This window comes from Silene latifolia, unplaced genomic scaffold, assembly GCF_048544455.1.
Source record: "Silene latifolia isolate original U9 population unplaced genomic scaffold, ASM4854445v1 scaffold_158, whole genome shotgun sequence".
In the NCBI taxonomy this organism is placed as follows: domain Eukaryota; kingdom Viridiplantae; phylum Streptophyta; class Magnoliopsida; order Caryophyllales; family Caryophyllaceae; genus Silene; species Silene latifolia.
In genome coordinates, this window is record NW_027413142.1 from 532,513 (window position 1) to 551,163 (window position 18,651).

The following is an 18,651-nucleotide window of genomic DNA, read 5'->3' on the forward strand; positions in this document are numbered from 1 at the left end:
CATGGCCAACAAGGCCTATTAAAGAATCAAAGCGTCTTGCTTATGACGGGTACATTTCGTCACAAGTTGAAAACGGGGTAAAATGTGACTCATTTAAGACGAAAATGTAACCATTTTACCTAAAAAGTTGTCTGAACAATTTCCTAAGCTATAATAATTTATCATTAAAATGGTCACATTTTGTAGTTAAAATGGCGACATTTGGTCCGTCTTCAGCTTGTGACAAAAAGTGTCCGTCTTCAATGGGAATTGGTGTTAAAGAATTAAGGGTTCGTTTGGTTTGCAGGATTGTGGTTATGTGGCGGATTTGTTTGCGAGATTGTGGTTATGTAACGGATTTGTTGAGGTTTTTTTCATGTAATGGGAGTAATAAAAACGATTTTGATTTTGACGAGATTTGAACTCGAATCATGAGTGTTATCGCTCATGAGTTTAATAGCTAGGTTGGTTGACATCAGCATTTCCCGAAGTTTTAGGAAGGTTATTGTCGATTAACAAAAATAATCTTTTAGGTGAGCTCGATAAATTACTCGACTCTAGGGTCAATTTGGGATATTAGTGTCGTAGTTCTTTGAGGTTGATTGAGACTCGAGAGTCGTTTTTTTTAATTAAATAAAGAAAATTAAATTGATCATCTAAAATAGTGCTAATGCATATTACTTCATCATTTTTGGGTAAGAGTATGGATGGTAAGGGTAGGTACTATAAGACCCACATCCTTACTCATCTAATCATGATATATGGCTATACCCGACCCATATCCATTCGGGTTTGAATTTAGTAGACACCATACTTTCGGGCTGGGCAGGTTATCGGTTTCACTCTGAGGTCTAATCTTAAGGTGTTGTTAGGCCAAACTTTAAAAGTGTTTTTGTAATTGAAAAAGTAGTAGCTTGGCCAAACACGGTAAATTAGAGAGTTTTAAAAGTGTTTTTGAAAAGTCAAAAACTAATTATTCACCCCCAAAAGTAGAAATTGATATTTACTTTTTCTACTCCCACTTTTCACATAAAGAACAAAAAAAAAAACAAAAGTTGCATTAAAGTAATTAGGCAAAACATATACTCCCCCCAATTCGGTGTTTTCTTCCCTTTGTTTTGGGGCACAAGAATTAAAGAGGGAGTTAAAGAATGAATAAATAAAGATGGTGGAGTTTGTGAATTGGAGAGAGGAATGAATAATTGGGAATTAAATAAAGAATTGTGAGTTATGTGGGGTATGGTGATAGGAGAGAGGGATAAATAAAATAAAATTAAAAGTTAAGTGGGGTTTGGTGATAGGAGAAATGAATGAATAAAATAAGAATAAAAAGTTTCCAAAATAAGAAAGGGAAGAAAACCTGAATAATCCGTTTAAGAAAATAGGGACGAAAACAGTGAATATGAAGGAGTAAATTTTATGAGAAACCGCTTTTACAAAAGTACGGTCGAACAACCAAATGTTTTCCAAAAAGTAACTTTTGAATAAACTACTTTTAAAAAGAAAAAAACCATTTTACATAAGCAAGGCCAAACAACACCTAAATATTCTAGCATAATAACTTAAAATGTACAATTTTGTTTAAAATTCTACTCCGTATTAATTTTTTAATAAACGAGTAATAATAAAAACAAATAACAAACCTAAAGTCATGAACTCTATCCTTTCAAATTCAATTACCTAAAGTCATTTGCCTTTTGCGAATCTCCGAAATGCAATTTAAAGTTTTATATTTTCATAATAATATACTAGTATAGATTTCGCGTAATAAATATGTGGTATTTATAGATTATTTATTTTTTAGTGCATTACTTATTAATTTCAAATTTATACTTTAATTTTTTTATATTTCACCTCATTGTATTTTGTTTTTATATTTTACGTCATTGTATTTTGATATATGAGGAAAAAATTTTAATCTACAAAAGTAATACAGTAAAAAATATTGAGTATGTAATGATATCTATATTTTAATAAAAAAAAATTTATTACAAAATTAATGATTTCATTTTATAACTTTTCTTAAATTATCTTAATGATTTTTTTTTTCACGAACACAAAATATTAGTTTATATTTTTGTTTTATATCAGTGCGTGTAATTATGCATTGAGTCATTCTCTAATAAAGATTAGCAATTTGTACTTTATAATTTTATACCACTTTTATTTTTATTTTGATTAAAACATTACGGAGTATAATTTAGAATTTATGTCAATGATGTTTTCTGGTAAAATTTTTATTTTTAGAAAAAAAATCTTTATCATAAAGAGACGGGAGATAAATTTGTGGAGAAAAATAAAATATTAAATCTTATAAATATTTACATTTAAAAGATTGTGCTTATTTATAACTCATCATATCTATAGTATATGCCAAATTAAAATACTAAGTCCATTTTTAGAAAATATTTTTAGGCGGGAAAATGAAAATTTCACTTATTCATTTAGTAAATAGGGGATAATCAAAGTCTAAAAATCTTGACCTTCAAATACCAAATGAAGTAATTGGATTGAACGGAGTGAGTGAGGGTTAATGAGTGAAAAGGATATTAAACAAATATATTAATAAAAATATATTCCATCCAATTTCATTTATTGTTCCCCTTTTCTTTTTCATCCATTTTCCTTATTGTTCCCTCTTTCCTTTTTTGGACAACTTTGTGTGGTCCAAAATCAATTTGATGTGGGGTCATATGTATTGTGTGGTCCAAATTGATTCCTTTATTTCTTATATCAAAAAGAAAGGGGAACCATAAATGAAATTGGAGGGAGTTTAAAACAAATACTATATATTACAGAGTAATATTTATGGTTTAAGTGAAAAGGATTGTCCTTTAAATACGTAATCATTGCTTCGTTTTCTGCCTCTTACGAATGAAAAATAAAAAATAAATCATTCGTATCACGTAATTACTAATTAATATATTATTATAATCCACGTGAATATATGTGACAAATATTTTATTGAAATACGGTGAAAATAGGTGTATGAAGCGAGTACCACTCATATAAGTTATTACGTACAAAGCGAACTTTAGGTAGTGTTGGCGTGCCGACCCATCGTGCCTTCCCCAAAAAATGGCCCGGCCGAGGCACAGATATTGGGTTGGCCACTTGGCCGTGCCGTGCCCTGCCTAGCCCACTCAGCCAAACCCCAAATGATTTAATTATTAATGTATTTGATGTCTTGATTAGTGGATTACTTGTATTTTTAATGTATTAGATTTAATAAATAATTAAAAAACGATATTAAAAAAAGGAATTTAATTAAATAATTAAGAAACAGGCCAAATCTCGGGCCATGCCGTGCGAGGCCCATCGTGTCTGGTTCGTGTCGGACTCTCCGTGCTTGGGTCGTGCCGTGCCTATGCACGGAAATTCCCAAAAAACACAGCCGCAACCCGCCGCCAACCCGTTCGTGCCGTGCCCGTGCCATTAGTGTTATTTATCCGTGTCGTATCGTGCCCATGTCGGACTCGTGCCATGTCCGTGCCGCCCGCCTTAACCCGGCCCGGATTACCATCTCTAACTTTAGGGATAGCACTTGAATAGATTTCGTATAAGATGATAGACGTTAAGAGTACCACGTGAATATTCCGTAAATCAAAAAATTAGATGTGGTAGAAGCACGCCGAATTTCACCTCACCTTCCTTTTCCTTTCTCTCTTTCTCGAAAATCCTTTTCTAGTCTCTTCTCCTCTCTTTCAATTTCACAATTAGGGTTTCCTCTTTCTTCACTTATCGTCTTCGATTTCTCCCTCTTTCCTGGTAAATTTACTTACTTTTCCTCCCAATTTTCTGCTTTTAATTTCAATTCGCGTTATTTACTTCTTTAATTTAGCGTTTCATAGGTTTAATTTTGTTTATTTATACTGTCGTAGAATTGAATTTGTAGCGAGGAATCGGAAACCCTAACCCTAACCCTAATTTTGACCTGTACTCTAGGTTTTGATTTGGGTTTAAAACGATGGATGACGCTGAGGGTGTAGGTGTAGGTAGTGGTGGTGGTGATGCGGTGGAGCAATTCCATCGTAACGAGGCGATCTCCGCTGTAGCGGATGATGGGTTTGGGGAAGAAGATGATGATGATTATGAGGATCTTTATAATGATGTTAATGTTGGAGAAGGGGTGTTGCAATCGTTGAGGAAGAATGAGGATTCGGGGTTTGGAAATGAGGGGGATGCATCGAGGGCTGACCCTCCAGTTTCGAACCAAACTCCCATTCCCCCGACTATGAACGAGTCGAATCCTGGTGCTGGGGAGCGGAAGTTTGGGGGAGATGCTGGGTTTAGTGTTGGTAGGGCGGAGGGTGAGTATCAGAACCAAGGGGCTCAAATCCCTGCCCAGGTTAATGGTGGGGTGAGTACTGGGCCGGGAAGCGGGGCGCCAGGTATGGGTCGTGGGTATGGAGGAAATGGTAATGGAGGTGGTGGATTAAGGGTTGAGTTAGGGCAAAACTCAAGCAAAGTAGGTAATATAGATGAACAGGCAGTTGGTGGTAATAGTGGGCCAGTCCAGGGATTGAACCAGCCTGCTCCGCCTCATGCGATAAATGTCGGTAGTCTGGGTAATGAGGGAATGGTTAGGCAGGGTGGTCCTGTTGGGAATGTAAATGGGAGTTCTGCGGTGCAGATTACTCCGATGGGTGGCGGTGGTGTTGGTGGCGGTGGTGTTGGTGGTGCAGGCAGTGGAGGGGCTATTTTGTTTGTGGGAGATTTGCATTGGTGGACTACTGATGTGGAACTTGAAGCCGAGCTGGTCAAATATGGGCCTGTTAAGGAGGTGAAGTTCTTTGATGAGAAGGCTAGTGGGAAATCAAAAGGTTACTGTCAAGTCGAGTTTTATGATCCTATCGCTGCTTCAAATTGCAAGGAGGGGATGCATGGCCAGGTTTTCAATGGCAGGCCTTGTGTTGTTGCCTTTGCTTCACCGTATAATATTAAGAGGATGGGTGAGGCACAAGTCAATAAGAGTCAGCAGATCAACCAACAAAATCTCTCGCAGCCTCGAAGACCTAATGATCCCGTGGTTAATAAGCCTACTGGCAACAATATTGCGACTGGTGGTAATTACCAAGGCGGGGAGCAAAATAGAAATTTTGGTGGGAGGGGTAACTGGAGAGGTAATCCCCAAGGCATGAATGGTGGTAGAGGGCCTGTAGGTCCAATGAGGAACAGGCCTGTTGGGATGTCTGGTGGTAGAGGGATGATGGTGAATGGCGGCAATGGGTTTGGACAAGGTGGTATGGGGCCAACCCCTCCTTTAATGCACCCTCAAGCCATGATGAATCAGGGTTTTGATCCTGGCTTTGGGCCGATGGGGCGTATGGGCAACTATGGAGGCTTCCCCGGTGGACCTACACCTCCATTTCCAGGGATGATGTCTTCTTTCCCACCTGTGGGTAATGTTGGTTTACCTGGTGTGGCGCCTCATGTGAATCCAGCATTCTTTGGTCGAGGTATGCCTATGAATGGGATGGGAGGGATGATGCCCAATGGTGGTGTTGATGGCCCAATGGGTATGTGGTCAGATCCCAACATGGGTTCTTGGCCTGGTGATGAGCATGGTGGCAGAGTTGGTGAGTCGAATTACAGGGAGGATGCTGTTTCTGAGCACCAGTATGGCGAGGGTAGTCATGATAGGAGTGGTTGGCAGAATCCTGCGAAAGAGAAGGAGAAGACCTCTGAAAGGGATTTTTCTGGATCTTCTGATAGGAGGTACCGAGATGAGAGGGAACCTGGCTATGATATGGATATGCCTAGGGAGAAAGATGCGAGCCATGACCTGGACTGGCAAGAGAAAGGACATCGTAATGAAAGAGATGGCCGTGATCGTGAGAGGTCACGTGACCGTGGCCGTGATCCTGAACAGTCTCGTGACCGTGGCCGTGACCGTGAACAGTCTCGTGATCGTGATCGAGAACGAGAACGAGACAGGGACAGGGACCGTTACAGAGAAGACCGTGATAGATATGCTGATCATCATAGGCACAGAGAACGTGAAGCAGACTATGATGAAGGATGGGATAGGGGCCGATCATCAAGGACTCACAGTAAATCCCGCGTCTCTCATGAAGAAGAGCGCTCCAGATCACGAGATGCTGATTATGGGAAGAGGCGGCGTATAACATCTGAGTAGGACATGAACTGTCAACTTTTCATCTTTATACAGAAGGTGAGCTTGTTAAGTATGATCTCATGTTTCACCCTTGTTCATTTTATGTCTAATTCATGTTTATTATATATTTGCCTGGTTCACACATTGTTGACCGCCAACAGTTTGAGCTTCCATTGCACTGCACACTTTGGGCTTCTAATAAATTAAATATACTTAATATTTTCATACTTCTCAGGAGGTACTTTTAATGTTGCTCTTGCAATTGCATATTGATCATGAGTGTATAACAGTCGAACACTATGATTGATCCTTTTATTTTGTATCCATCAATATGCTATTTGGTAATGATGAAATCAACTATAACCTTCTTAGATGCATTTATTTAGAATAGTTCGTAGTTTAAACTGTCATCCAGCATATCTATTTTGGCCATATATTCTTAGGTGAGGTTAAGTTATGATGGAAAATGACTCACTAATCCTGTGGTGTTGTTTTTTGTAACTGTGAAATACCCCGTCATTCAATGCAATTCTCACTGTGGGTCATCCGTAAATATCCTCTTTATGTTTCTAACACATGGTAAGGTAGCATACATCCAATTTCTCCTTGCCCACAATTTACAGGAGTCGTTAAGGCTTTAGGTACTGTTGTTGTATCTTGTATTCTTGTGAGAGGTTCTCTAGTAGTGCAATGGTGTGTAGTTTCTATTCTTTAAAAAAAAATGAGATTTTTTATTTGATTACTGGGAAAAATGGCATCATCATTGAAATCTTGAGAGAGGTTCTCTAGTAGTGTTTTTGTGAATAAATCATCATGTTATGTACTCCGTATTTGCTGAGAAATCTGTTCCTTCTATCGGGGAACTCATCTTGCCAAGGTTACATGTAGGATGTTTTACAGTTTTAGTTGCTTGGATATATTCTGTTTTACATCATCCTTGTCTTCGCTATGCTTGAACAAGTTTGAATGGTTGCATCATTTGGTTATTTCACATTACAGCTATCTGCTAATTTGCACATTTAATGAAGAGTTTTTTGGTCAAAAACTACCTTATATTTAAGGGTATTTGTAAAAAGACTACCTTATATTATTTTTCTTGTTTTAGACTACCTTTGTTTTCTCTTTTTTTGGTCAAAAATTACCTTGCTGAAAATATGGCGAAATTTGGTCGATTTAACGACATTAACCTATCTTATATTACTCTCTTACCACCAAACAACAATGATAAAGTGCGTTCAAACCACAATTTAACTTCAAATAAGCATAATTTATGTTTTCATATTTCAATAATAACTACGAACATCTAAAGTTAAGTGTAATTACATCATGACTTCCCAAAATAGAGTCTAAGCAAGTTTGAAACATAAAGGACTCATGCGAGATAGGTTAAAGCCAGAAAACTGACCAATTCCGTCTATACTCTTAGCATAGGTAGTTATTGACCAAAAATAAAGAAACCAAAGGTACTCGAAAACAAAAAAAATAATGTAAGGTAGTATTTTCACAAATACCCCTAAATATGAGGTAGTTTATAACAAAAAAACCCTTTAATGAATTTGCCATTCTTATTGCAAACTAGATTAAAACTGTCGTTATCGTAGTTGTCATAAGATTTCTTCTGAAGGTGTTGAAAGAAGGTATGAATGCTCTGATGATCATAAATAAGATATATTCCATCTGGGGTCAATTCTTTTTCGTCATTGCTTGGAGGGGGTTTCATCTTCCTGCAGTCGTTTGAGCCTTTTTATCGAAGTTTTTGCATAAACCTGAAGTACTTTTAATGTTTATTAATAATTGTAAATTTTGCTTAATGCCACCCACACGCTCAACAACCAAACGTTTGAGAAATGTACTTTCTATATTTATCTAATTAATTGCTTATTTGTAGTTCTTGAAGGCAACTGTCTCAGAGACGGAAGGTTAGACCGACAAGCTTATGAGAGAAGAGCCGTGAACCTGACTTTCTACAATTTCCAAGTTGAAGTCATGTATGGTGGCGACTCCTTGCAAGTTTCCAGTTCATCTCTTTACCCTCTACTCCTTAGCTGTCTTTTGCATTGTATTTTCTCGCTACTTTTCATCGAAACAAGGAAAATTATCGTCTTGTGGTAACTTATTCTAGAGAATTGTTGTTCCGATACTATGTAATAGGATTTAGCTTTTGAAGTTTGTTTCATGTATGCGCTTCTTTTGTTTGGATAATTTGTTGTATCATTTCGTGAACCCCTCCGTCTTTGGTGTATCTTCGACTGGCTCTAGCTTGCTGTTCATATCGTCTACTGCCAATTTGGTTCTTCTGTACAAAGTTGTAGGATTGTAGAGATATGTAGATGGATTTTTGTGTACATAGTTGTAGGATTGTAAAGAGATGTAGATCGATCTTTTTCGTGTACATAGTTATAGGTTTGTAGAGAATCTGTCCATTCTTTCAATACAAAATTTTGGTATTTAGGATCATTGTGCATTCCCTTTTCACTAGTAGTGGTTTGTGGCGTCCCTTGGTATTTTTATTGTATAGGTCAACAATGAAAGGGAGATTATGTTGACACCCACCATCGTGGTGTGGGCGATAAGCAATGACCATAGTGAACTTGTTGCAACTTTGTTAGGGCGGTGGAGGGGGCAAGGATGAAGGAAGACCTGGTTATGGTTGGAACTAGTTAGATCATTTTTAGTACACAAACCCTTGACGGATTAAGTACATACTAAATCACATGGCAGGTTGCTTAGTAAATGTCAAAGTTATGTCTATGTTAGCAGGATGTGGTAATATTTGATCCGTTTTAAGATTTACGACCCGAAAAAGGAAGAGTTACTGTTTTTAGTAAGACTAGATACTGCACCCTTAGTGGAATAAAGCCACCTTTGAGTAGGAGACACGAGTGTCCTTTTGGAACAACAAAGCTGGTGACAAAGTAGTCTTAAATCTTAATGATACGATTGGGAAAAACACAAGCTCGTGAAAACAAGATATGAGTATCCTATACTTGTACCAAGTACGGAGTATCAATCTTACTTTTCTTAGAACGACATTTTGCTAGGTCCAAACCCTAGTTTAGCAAAATAAATTCTTGTTTTAGACAGCTGTTTTTCGTTTGAAGCTTTAGACGGGCATATATGATCATTCTATGATAAAATGTAATCACAACGGTACCACCAATGTTACAGCTTATGGTAACTTGTTTTTCAATAGTGGTCACATTTGCTGTAAAATGGTTACAAAACCCTGTCGTATTACTTCATACCAAAATGACCCGTTTGAAGCAAGACCAACTGGTTTAGCATTAGTTGATGAAAAGTTTTGAATTTTGCGTATTCTTACTATAGGCACATCTTACTTTCTCGCGTCATTCCTCTTGTTCCGTTTAATAGTTTACATTTTTCTTTTTTGATTGTTTCAGTCAATAGTTTATGTTTTTGTTTTGGATATGTTTTAATATTTTACTATGTACTTTATCTTTTAATAATATTGAAAGTAATTTTATTCTCTTTGTACCTTGCTTGAGCATTATGTAAACATTTCAAGACGAGTATATTACGAGTACCAAATATTGTTTCAAGATTACCCTGGTTTAGGATTACCTATCAAAGGTCTCGAAAAGAAAATCCGAGTGTAGTTGATGTTCTAGTTGGTTAATCAATTGAGATCTATAATAATTTTTAAATGGTCGAACTTGTCGAACGGAATGGGTATTTGCTGATGCTAATTCCAAGTACTTAGTTTAAGTTAGTGTTTCAAAGATACACCATTACACCTGCATAAATTCTGGTGTGCTTTTTCACAACGAATAATGCTTAATAAACAAATGCAGTATAAAATTACCCAAAAAGAGTAGTTGATTTACTGTACAACGGTAAAGCATTTAACAAGCAACTGAGTTGTGATAAATATCTTCTTAACATAAATTCTCATTTGTGACGGTCATCACAAGCTTGTGACCTGAAACAAAGAGGCAAATGGGAGGGGTAAGTGTTTACATTGCTAATCTATTTGGTTTGGATCTCTCATGACCGCATTACTCAACCTTGCCATATTGACGCCGGACACCACCCACCACCACCACCACCACCACCACCACCACCACCACGGACAAGTTGCAAACTCCCCAACCAACAACCATCACCACAAAGAGAATGTTACCATCAACCGCATCATCCCCCTCCTACAACCCCAACTACTCCGAAATACAATCAGTCCCTCCACCAATTGCCAAAACCTACTTGCCACAACCCATTTGGTACCGTCCCTTTCATAGAAAGGTTACTACCGTTTCTTTTATACAAAGGTAAATAAATAATCAGGAAATACATTCCACAACTCGTAACATCAATAAGAGTACCATTCAAATTTCAAATCCATTAGCTACAGACACATTCTATACACAATGTCGCGATTGCTATCATTATCCTCGTCGTCATTATCATCATATGACCAATAGTTTTACCACATATATATATATATACTTTTACATCCCTTTCAATCCCAAATTATCACTCCTTGACCTCATAACCATTATCCAAAAACACTAATTAAAAACCCTATCTTCAGCCGCCCATAACGAGTAAAGTACTAGAAAAATCACCCCCACTCAAATTTTAATTTTAATTTTAATTTACTTGCATCATCAACAATTATTAACATCTTCAAAGACTTTCACAATTAGTTATATATTTATAATAATTATAATAATACTTCCTCATGATCAATTTTTTGAAAATTGTAAAATCTAAACATAATCCTCATCATTTCCATACGTTTGTTCAAAATTCAAAATTCTCATCACGGAATTTGAACAAACGTAAATGAATCGAGGGGAGTACTAGTTAAGAGTCTACCTAGATCCATAACCATGACCTCCATAAACATGACCACCACCACCACCTTGACCAATAGCATGCCCCATCATCACCACTCCGTTACTACTACCTCCATTTCCGTAACCACCACCACCAGTACCACTCCCTTGAACCGGATTTCCAGTTCGCTCACCTTCCAGCTCTCTGAACCTCTGCAAGTAAATCTTCAAAGGCTCAACATAATCCTCGAACCCAAGGGTAGTCATAGCCCACAGCAAATCATCGCCATTGATAGTCTTTCGCTTCTCTCTTTGACACTTATCAGAGGCTTCTCCCGTGATGAAGCTGATGAACTCCGAAACACACTCCTGAACAGTCTCCTTTGCGTCCTTGGATATTTTCGCGTTAGCAGGGAGCGCTTTCTTCATTATCCTGCTCACGTTCGCTATCGGAAGGAACCTATCTTGCTCCTTGGGTGACGACAAGTGATGGCCGCCTTCGCCGTGGTTTCTCCCTCCTGAGTCATTGTCCGAGTCCGCCATGAGTCAAATCACTGATCAACTCGATATCCTAATTCGAAATTTGATGTTTCAATCTGTAACTCCGCACTGAAATACATTATTAACAAGCTCGTCAATCATCCAAAATTCGATAAAAAAAATAAATAAAACTTTCATTATTTGAAAATCGACATTAATATGTCCGACAACGACTTTACGGAACAATTTCTTCAATTTTTGAGTGATTCGAAAAAAAATCGAAGTAATTTGCATCGGCAATAGATTATACTCATCAAAACATACAGAATTCACGGAGTACTGACAGCATATATTAAAAATAGTGGATAATCATCAACGGAAACCCTAACTAGTGACTTCAACAAAAATCGAAGTTGTTCGCCATTGTTAATCCATCAAAACTCTAAGAAAACAACACACAATGAACATTATAAGACATTATACGTTACTAGCTAATAATCAACAGTCAAACGCAGAAAATCGGAATACAAAAATCTCACACAATAATAATTCCTCAAAATCTGCACATATCGCAAAAATCGCTGATAAATTACGCAAAATCGAACAGCAATGAAAGCTCGAAATAATCAACAATGGATGCTCTAAGAACTGAACACAAAAAATCGCGAATAAAAAAGGCAGATGATAAACACACGCGAAATAGAAATCGATCGAAATTCGTCGAAAACATACCTTAAAAGTAGTGAATAATCAAGAAAAGAAGGCGAAAAATCAGTGAACAACGAATCTCGAACAGTAATAACTCCGCAAGAGCTTCATACACCACAACAATGGCGGATAAGCGCGAAATTCGAGGAGTAGACGGAGTGAAAAGAAGAGAAAAGAGAAGGAAGGAGGCGGTTGTAGTGTTCGTTAAGATATTTGTGAGGAGAGAGAAAGAGAGGGAGTGAGGGATATATAAATGAGAAGATATTTTTAAAGGAGGGTACGTGGAAGCTTCTAGGCCGTTCTTTGGAGATAAGAAAAGGTGTGTTTAGGGAAGAGATTCTAACCATTGGATTGGTCCACGTATGTTTGAACGTGATCTTTACCGTCCATGTCGCATCTTTTGCCACGTGGGTGGATAAGATTGGTAGATTGTGCATTGCGCTCCCATTTTCCTCATGGACCACCCCGAAATATTACTAATGACACGAATGTTTGTGAGACGGTGAATATTAACATGTCCTTAAAGTTAATTTCTATAATTGTGGGGTTAGCGAAAAATACAGCGACATTTATCATTACCAATTTTTTTATTCAATCCGTCTCAATATAGACGGACATTATCCATTTAAAACTGTAGACGGATAGTGATCCTCTCACAACTCACGAGATATAAGTGGGAGGGCAATAGGGTATCCATTGTCCACCTAATTGCATTATCCACTCTCATTTTGTGAGGAAGAATTTTAAACGGATAGTGTTCGTCTCAAATGAAAATTTGGGTTTTTTATTAAATTTGCTATTTCACATATGTATTTTACTTCTTTTTTTTCACATGCGCAAAATACACTTTTAACTCCTTACCTTTTTCAATACACTTCATGTTTCCACCACCTCCATTCCTCTAGGTGACCACCACCACCACCCGTGGAATTATCTGCCCCTTTCCCCCAACTAATGATCACAGCTGCGACTCCACCAACAAACCACCCTTCACACAGCCCTAATCAATCCAATACAATAATGTCCGACACCACCACCTTTCATATTCCCCCATACATGTTAAAATTCATTTATTGAAAAAAAAAATAACAAGATGGTTCCTCGGATAACATAAAGCAGTCACACAAATTTTGAAAAACAACGTAGGACATTTAAGTGTACCAATAACTAGTCTTAGACGGAAATCGGGTTCGCCTTAAAAATAGATAAATACTTGATATTTAGGTATAATATCAAATACGGTAACTCATGAAGCGACCCTTGACACGTGTTAGAAAAACTGGAAGGAAAAGAAACAAGAGCTGATACGACCTCCCAAACGACTCAAATTTAAGTGTATATAATACACGTTTTTCAGGATTTTCAGGGCCCCAGAACAAAAAATGTTCGTAAATCATACGGATGGTTTATCAGGTCAGATAAAACTGTTGGGAAATGTGTCCTCAACAATAGTGCGATCACATGATTTAAATATCGTTATTAAATCTCATTTTAAAGAATACAATTGGGAAGTAATATTATTCTTGTCATCAATCGTCAACATATATCGGTAATGATTGGTGACTAGAGTTTGACATTCTTTGTCGTATGACGGTGGTGATCGATTGACCCCTAGGTCATACCTATAGGGCGATACTCTTAATTGATCATTTAATTAATCGTATAATGTTACGAGTTAATTAAATTACTTGAAAATTGACGGACGATTTTGGAAGTAAAATTTACGTATCAAATTGAAATGTGATTAAATGAGATACGGTCCGAGTAATTGAATTGTATCATTACTCGGATGAAATAATTGTTTAATGTAACAATTAAATTTGAATGAATTATTATAAATACAAACTGTTGTGATTTATAAAGTGGTAAAATATTTTGGTACGAGTAATTATGAAATTACTAAGTCAATTTTTGTATGTGACGTATTTTTGATAATACGTTGATTTTTAATATGTTAAAAATACATAACAAATATATGTGACATGTGACATGTAACATATAGACAATTGACAAAAATAATATGGACACCATATTATGTAAAGTGCCGAAAATAAGAGGAGGAATGGACTTAATATTGTGTTTATATTTTAAATAAGAAAACATAATGATGAAAAAGTAGTCTAGCCATGCAAGCCTATGAACATTGTTAAGAGCAACAATTTCATGCATTGGCTCTTTCCCTCCTCCACTCCCACCGGTTTTTTGGGAAGAAAAATACTTGAGATTTTTCTTATTTTTGCCTAAATATTCACTAAGAGGTAGTGTATGATTATTCATTCTTTTACTCATCAAAATATAAGATTTCTAGAGAGACAAAAACTCTCTCTTCTTTTTCTCTCCCACATAGCCGAAATTATTAAGGGTATATAATAATTTTGGGTCATTTTTCTACTAGATTAATATTATACTAGTATTTATAATATTAATTAGATTAAGTGTTAAGCCTTGGGTATAAAGCTTGGGGAGAGATCTTATACTTAGATCTTTGTTCTTCCATTGGAAAAGCTCAAGAACAAGAAGAGAAAGGTGATCTCTCTTGTGCCCTAATAGCCGAAATCTACAATGTAAGGACATGATTTCTTCTCTTTGTTATTTTGTTTGCATGCATAAGATCCGTATTTAATTTTATGACAAATTACTTAGACATATAAGAGTATGTTAACATGTATATGAATCTACATTTCCTTCAAAAACAACCACACAAATTATGAGAAGCAATAAAGGACATTTGAGGGTACCGGTGCGCGATAAATGAGTCTTAGACGAAAGTCAGTTACTCCATAAAAATAGATGAATACTTCTTATTTAGAGTTGAAAATCGAATACGGTAACTTATGAAGCGACCCTTGAGATGTGGTAGAAAAATTAGGAGGAAAAGAAACATGATCGGTAAGACCTCCCCAACAAGCTCAAATTTAAGTTTAAAATACATGGTTTTTGGATTTTAGGTCTCGCAACAAAAATATTCGTAAATTATACGCATGGTTTTTTGGGTCAGATAAAGTAGTCACACAAATTTTGAGAAGCAAGAGAGGACATTTGAGGGTGCCAGTATGCGATAAATGAGTTTCGAACGAAAATAAGGTACTCCTTAAAAATAGATGAATACTTCTTAATTATGATTGAAAATCGAATACGATAACTCATGAAGCGACCTATGACACGTGGTAGAAAAAACAGGGAGGAAATGAAAATAACCCGATACGACATTCCAAATGGCTCAAAATTAAATATATAATACACGGTTTTCAAGATTTCAGAGTATTGGAACATAAATGTCCGTAAATTATACGGATATTTTTTCGGGTCAGATAAGGCAGCCATGCAAATGTTAAGAAGCAACAAAGTACATTTGAAGGTGTCAGTACGCGACAAATGAGGCTGGAACGAAAATCAGTTAATCCTTAAAAATAGATGAATACTTCTTAATTAGGGTTGAAAATCGAATACACTAACTCATGAAGTGACCACTGACACATGGTAGAAAAACTAGGAAGAAAAGAAACATGACCCGATAAGACCTTTCAAACGGCTCAAATTTAAATGTATATTACACGGGATTTTAGGGTCCCGGAACAAAAATGTTTGTATATCATACGGTTGGTTTCTCTGGTCAGATAAAGCAGCCACACAATTTTTGAGAAGTAATAGAAAACATTTGAGGGTGCCGGTACGCGATAAATGAGTCTCGGCCGAAAATAAGGTAATCCTAAAAATAGATGAATATTTTCTTAATTAGGGTTGAAAATTAAATACGGTAACTCCTGAAACTACCCGTGACATGTGGTAGAAAAACTGGGAGAAAAAAGAAATATGAGCTAATACGACCTCCCAACGACTCAAATTTAAGTGTATAATACACGATTTTAAGGATTTTAGGATTCCAGAACAAAAATGTCGGTAAATTATACAGATGGTTACTCGGGTCAACTAAGGTGGCCGCACAAATTTTGCAAAGTAACAAAGGACATTTGAGGGTCATGGCACGCGAGAAATGAGTTTTAAACGAAAATTCGGTACTACTTAAAATACATGAGTACTTCTTTATTAGGGTTGAAAATCAAATACGGTAACTCATGAAGGGACCCCTGACACGAGGTAGAAAAACAGGAAGGAAAAGAAACATGACCAGGTACGATCTCCAAAACAGCTCAACTTTAAGTGTATAATTCATGGTTTTCAGGATTTCAGGTTTCCGGAACAAAAATGTTTGTAACTCATACGAATGTTTTTTCGAACCAGCTAAAGCAGCCACACAAATTTTGAGAAGCAACAGATCATATTTGAGTGTAGTGGTACGCGATAAATCAGTTTCGGACGAAAATTAGTTACTCCTTAAAAATTGATGAATATTTCTTAATTATGGTTGAAAATTTGTGTGGTTTCTCGGGTAACGGAAATTTCTCGGGTCACGGAAATTTTTAAGGTGGAAGTTTGTTAATTATGGTTTTTCGGACCAGCTAAAGCAGCCACACAAATTTTGAGAAGCAACAGATCATATTTGAGGGTAGTGGTACGCGATAAATCAGTTTCGGACGAAAATCAGTTACTCTTTAAAAATTGATAAATATTTCTTAATTATGGTTGAAAAATAAAAAACGGTCATAAGGTAACTCATGAAGCGACCCTTAACACTTGGTAGAAAAATTCGGAGGAAATGAAATATGACCCACACAAATTTCCTCCTTAAAAATATTCAACCATAATTAAGAAATCCTGACCCACGGTCATAAGGTAACTCATGAAGCGATCCCTGACACTCCTTAAAAATTGATGAATATTTCCTAATACGGGTTGTTTCTCGGGTCAGCTAAAGCAGCCACACAAATTTTGAGAAGCAACAGAGGACATTTAAGGGTGCTGTTACGCGATAAATGAGTTTGAGACGAAAATCAGTTACTCCTTAAAAATTGATGAATACTCTTCTTTATTTAGGTTGAAAATTGAATACGCTAACTTCTGAAACGATCCCTGACAAGTGGTAGAAAAACTGGAAGGAAAAGGAACATAACCTGATACGATTTCTCAAACGGCTCAAATGTAAGTGTATAATACACGGTTTTCAGGATTTCAGCATCCCGGAAAAAAACCCTTCGTAAGTCATTCAGATGATTTCTCGGGGCAGCAAAAGCAGCCACACAAATTTTGAGAAGCAACCGAGAACATTTGAGAGTGTTGGTACGTGATAAAATGAGTTTTCGATGAAAATTAGTTAATCCTTAAAAATAGATGAATACTTCTTAATCAGGGTTGAAAATTTGATACGGTAACTCATGAAGCGACGCCTGACACGTAATAGAAAAACTGAGAGGAATAGAAACATGACCGATACGATCTCCCCAACGACTCAAATTTAAGTGTATAATACATGGTTTTTGGGATTTAGGGGTCTCGAAATAAAAATGTCCGAAAATCATACAGATGGTTTATTGGGTCAGATAAAGCAGGCACACAAATTTTGAGAAGTAATAGGAGGCATTTGGGGTGCCGATACACGATAAATTTGTTTTGGACAAAAATCAGATACTACTTAAAATACGTGAATACTTCTTTATTTGGATTGAAAAACAAATACGGTAACTCATGAAGTGACCCTTGACACGTGGTAGAAAAATTGGGAGGAAAAGAAACATGACCCGATACGACCTCGCAAACGGCTCTACTTTAAGTGTATAATACACGGTTTTCAGGATTTCAGATTTCCGGATCAAAAATGTCCGTAAATTATACGAATGATTTTTTGGGTCAGATAAAGCAGCCACACAAATTTTCAAAAACAGAGGACATTTGAGGGGGCCGATACTCGATAAATTATTCTCGTACAAAAATCAGTTACTCCTTAGGGCTTGTTTGAATTGAGGGTAATAGGAGGGGAATGAATATGAGAGTAATATGTGAGGTGTATTTTTCACGTTTGGTATGCGGGTAATTATTCACCTCCTGGAATTATTATCCTTGTGAAGGGGTAATACATTACCCACCCTCCATGGGTAATGATTAAAGGAGTAAAAGATCTGCTCAGTAATCATTACTCTTATGCCAAACATATTATCAAGGAACTCATTACCTCACTAATTAATTTCCCCAGTAATTATCGCCCAATAAAACTTACCCCTTTATAATTCCATGAATTCCAGGCAAGTCCTTAAAAATAGACGAATACTTCTTATTTAAGGCTGAAAATCTAATACGGTAACTCATAAAGCAACCTCGTTCAGCATTTGGACCAACCGCATGAAGCACTCCGTTCCATTCTTAGAGAGGATATTTTTGGGGTAGCTATTCCCCGTGTCATAGCAAATAACTAAGTTTATGGGGCTTTGCCGAGTCCATTTTTGAAATAATGGTCAAAAATAAAATATTTGTCGTTTTGGGTCGGTTTTGAAAATATTTGTCAAAATGGTGTCCACGTAGGCTCGGGATTTCTAGACCTGAAACACGCCACTGCTAATGACATGTTTTGTGAAGGAAACACGCCACTAGTAATGGCGTGTCTTTACAACAATTTTTTTCCTCAGCTGTCTAAACTTAAAAAAAAAAAAAAAAAAAAAAAATTACATATGACACGCC

The 18,651-nt window shown here is 36.6% G+C and overlaps 2 protein-coding genes across 2 annotated transcripts; one reads left to right on the forward strand and one right to left on the reverse strand.

Annotated features, from left to right (window-relative positions):
- Window positions 1–3,552: 3,552 nt before the first annotated feature.
- On the forward strand, window positions 3,553–8,367 carry LOC141637932 (uncharacterized). The gene is made up of 3 exons (XM_074447350.1): window positions 3,553–3,747; window positions 3,925–6,154; window positions 7,986–8,367. The coding sequence occupies exon 2, from the start codon at window positions 3,947–3,949 to the stop codon at window positions 6,116–6,118; it is 2,172 nt and encodes a 723-aa protein (XP_074303451.1). The 5' UTR covers window positions 3,553–3,747; window positions 3,925–3,946; the 3' UTR covers window positions 6,119–6,154; window positions 7,986–8,367.
- A 1,519-nt stretch (window positions 8,368–9,886) lies between these two features.
- Window positions 9,887–12,304, reverse strand: LOC141637908 (nuclear transcription factor Y subunit B-3). Its single transcript, XM_074447312.1, has 2 exons — window positions 12,106–12,304; window positions 9,887–11,502 (listed from the first exon to the last, which is right to left on the reverse strand). Exon 2 carries the CDS (start codon window positions 11,434–11,436, stop codon window positions 10,930–10,932), a length of 507 nt encoding a protein of 168 aa, XP_074303413.1. The 5' UTR covers window positions 11,437–11,502; window positions 12,106–12,304; the 3' UTR covers window positions 9,887–10,929.
- Between the last annotated feature and the right edge of the window lie 6,347 nt (window positions 12,305–18,651).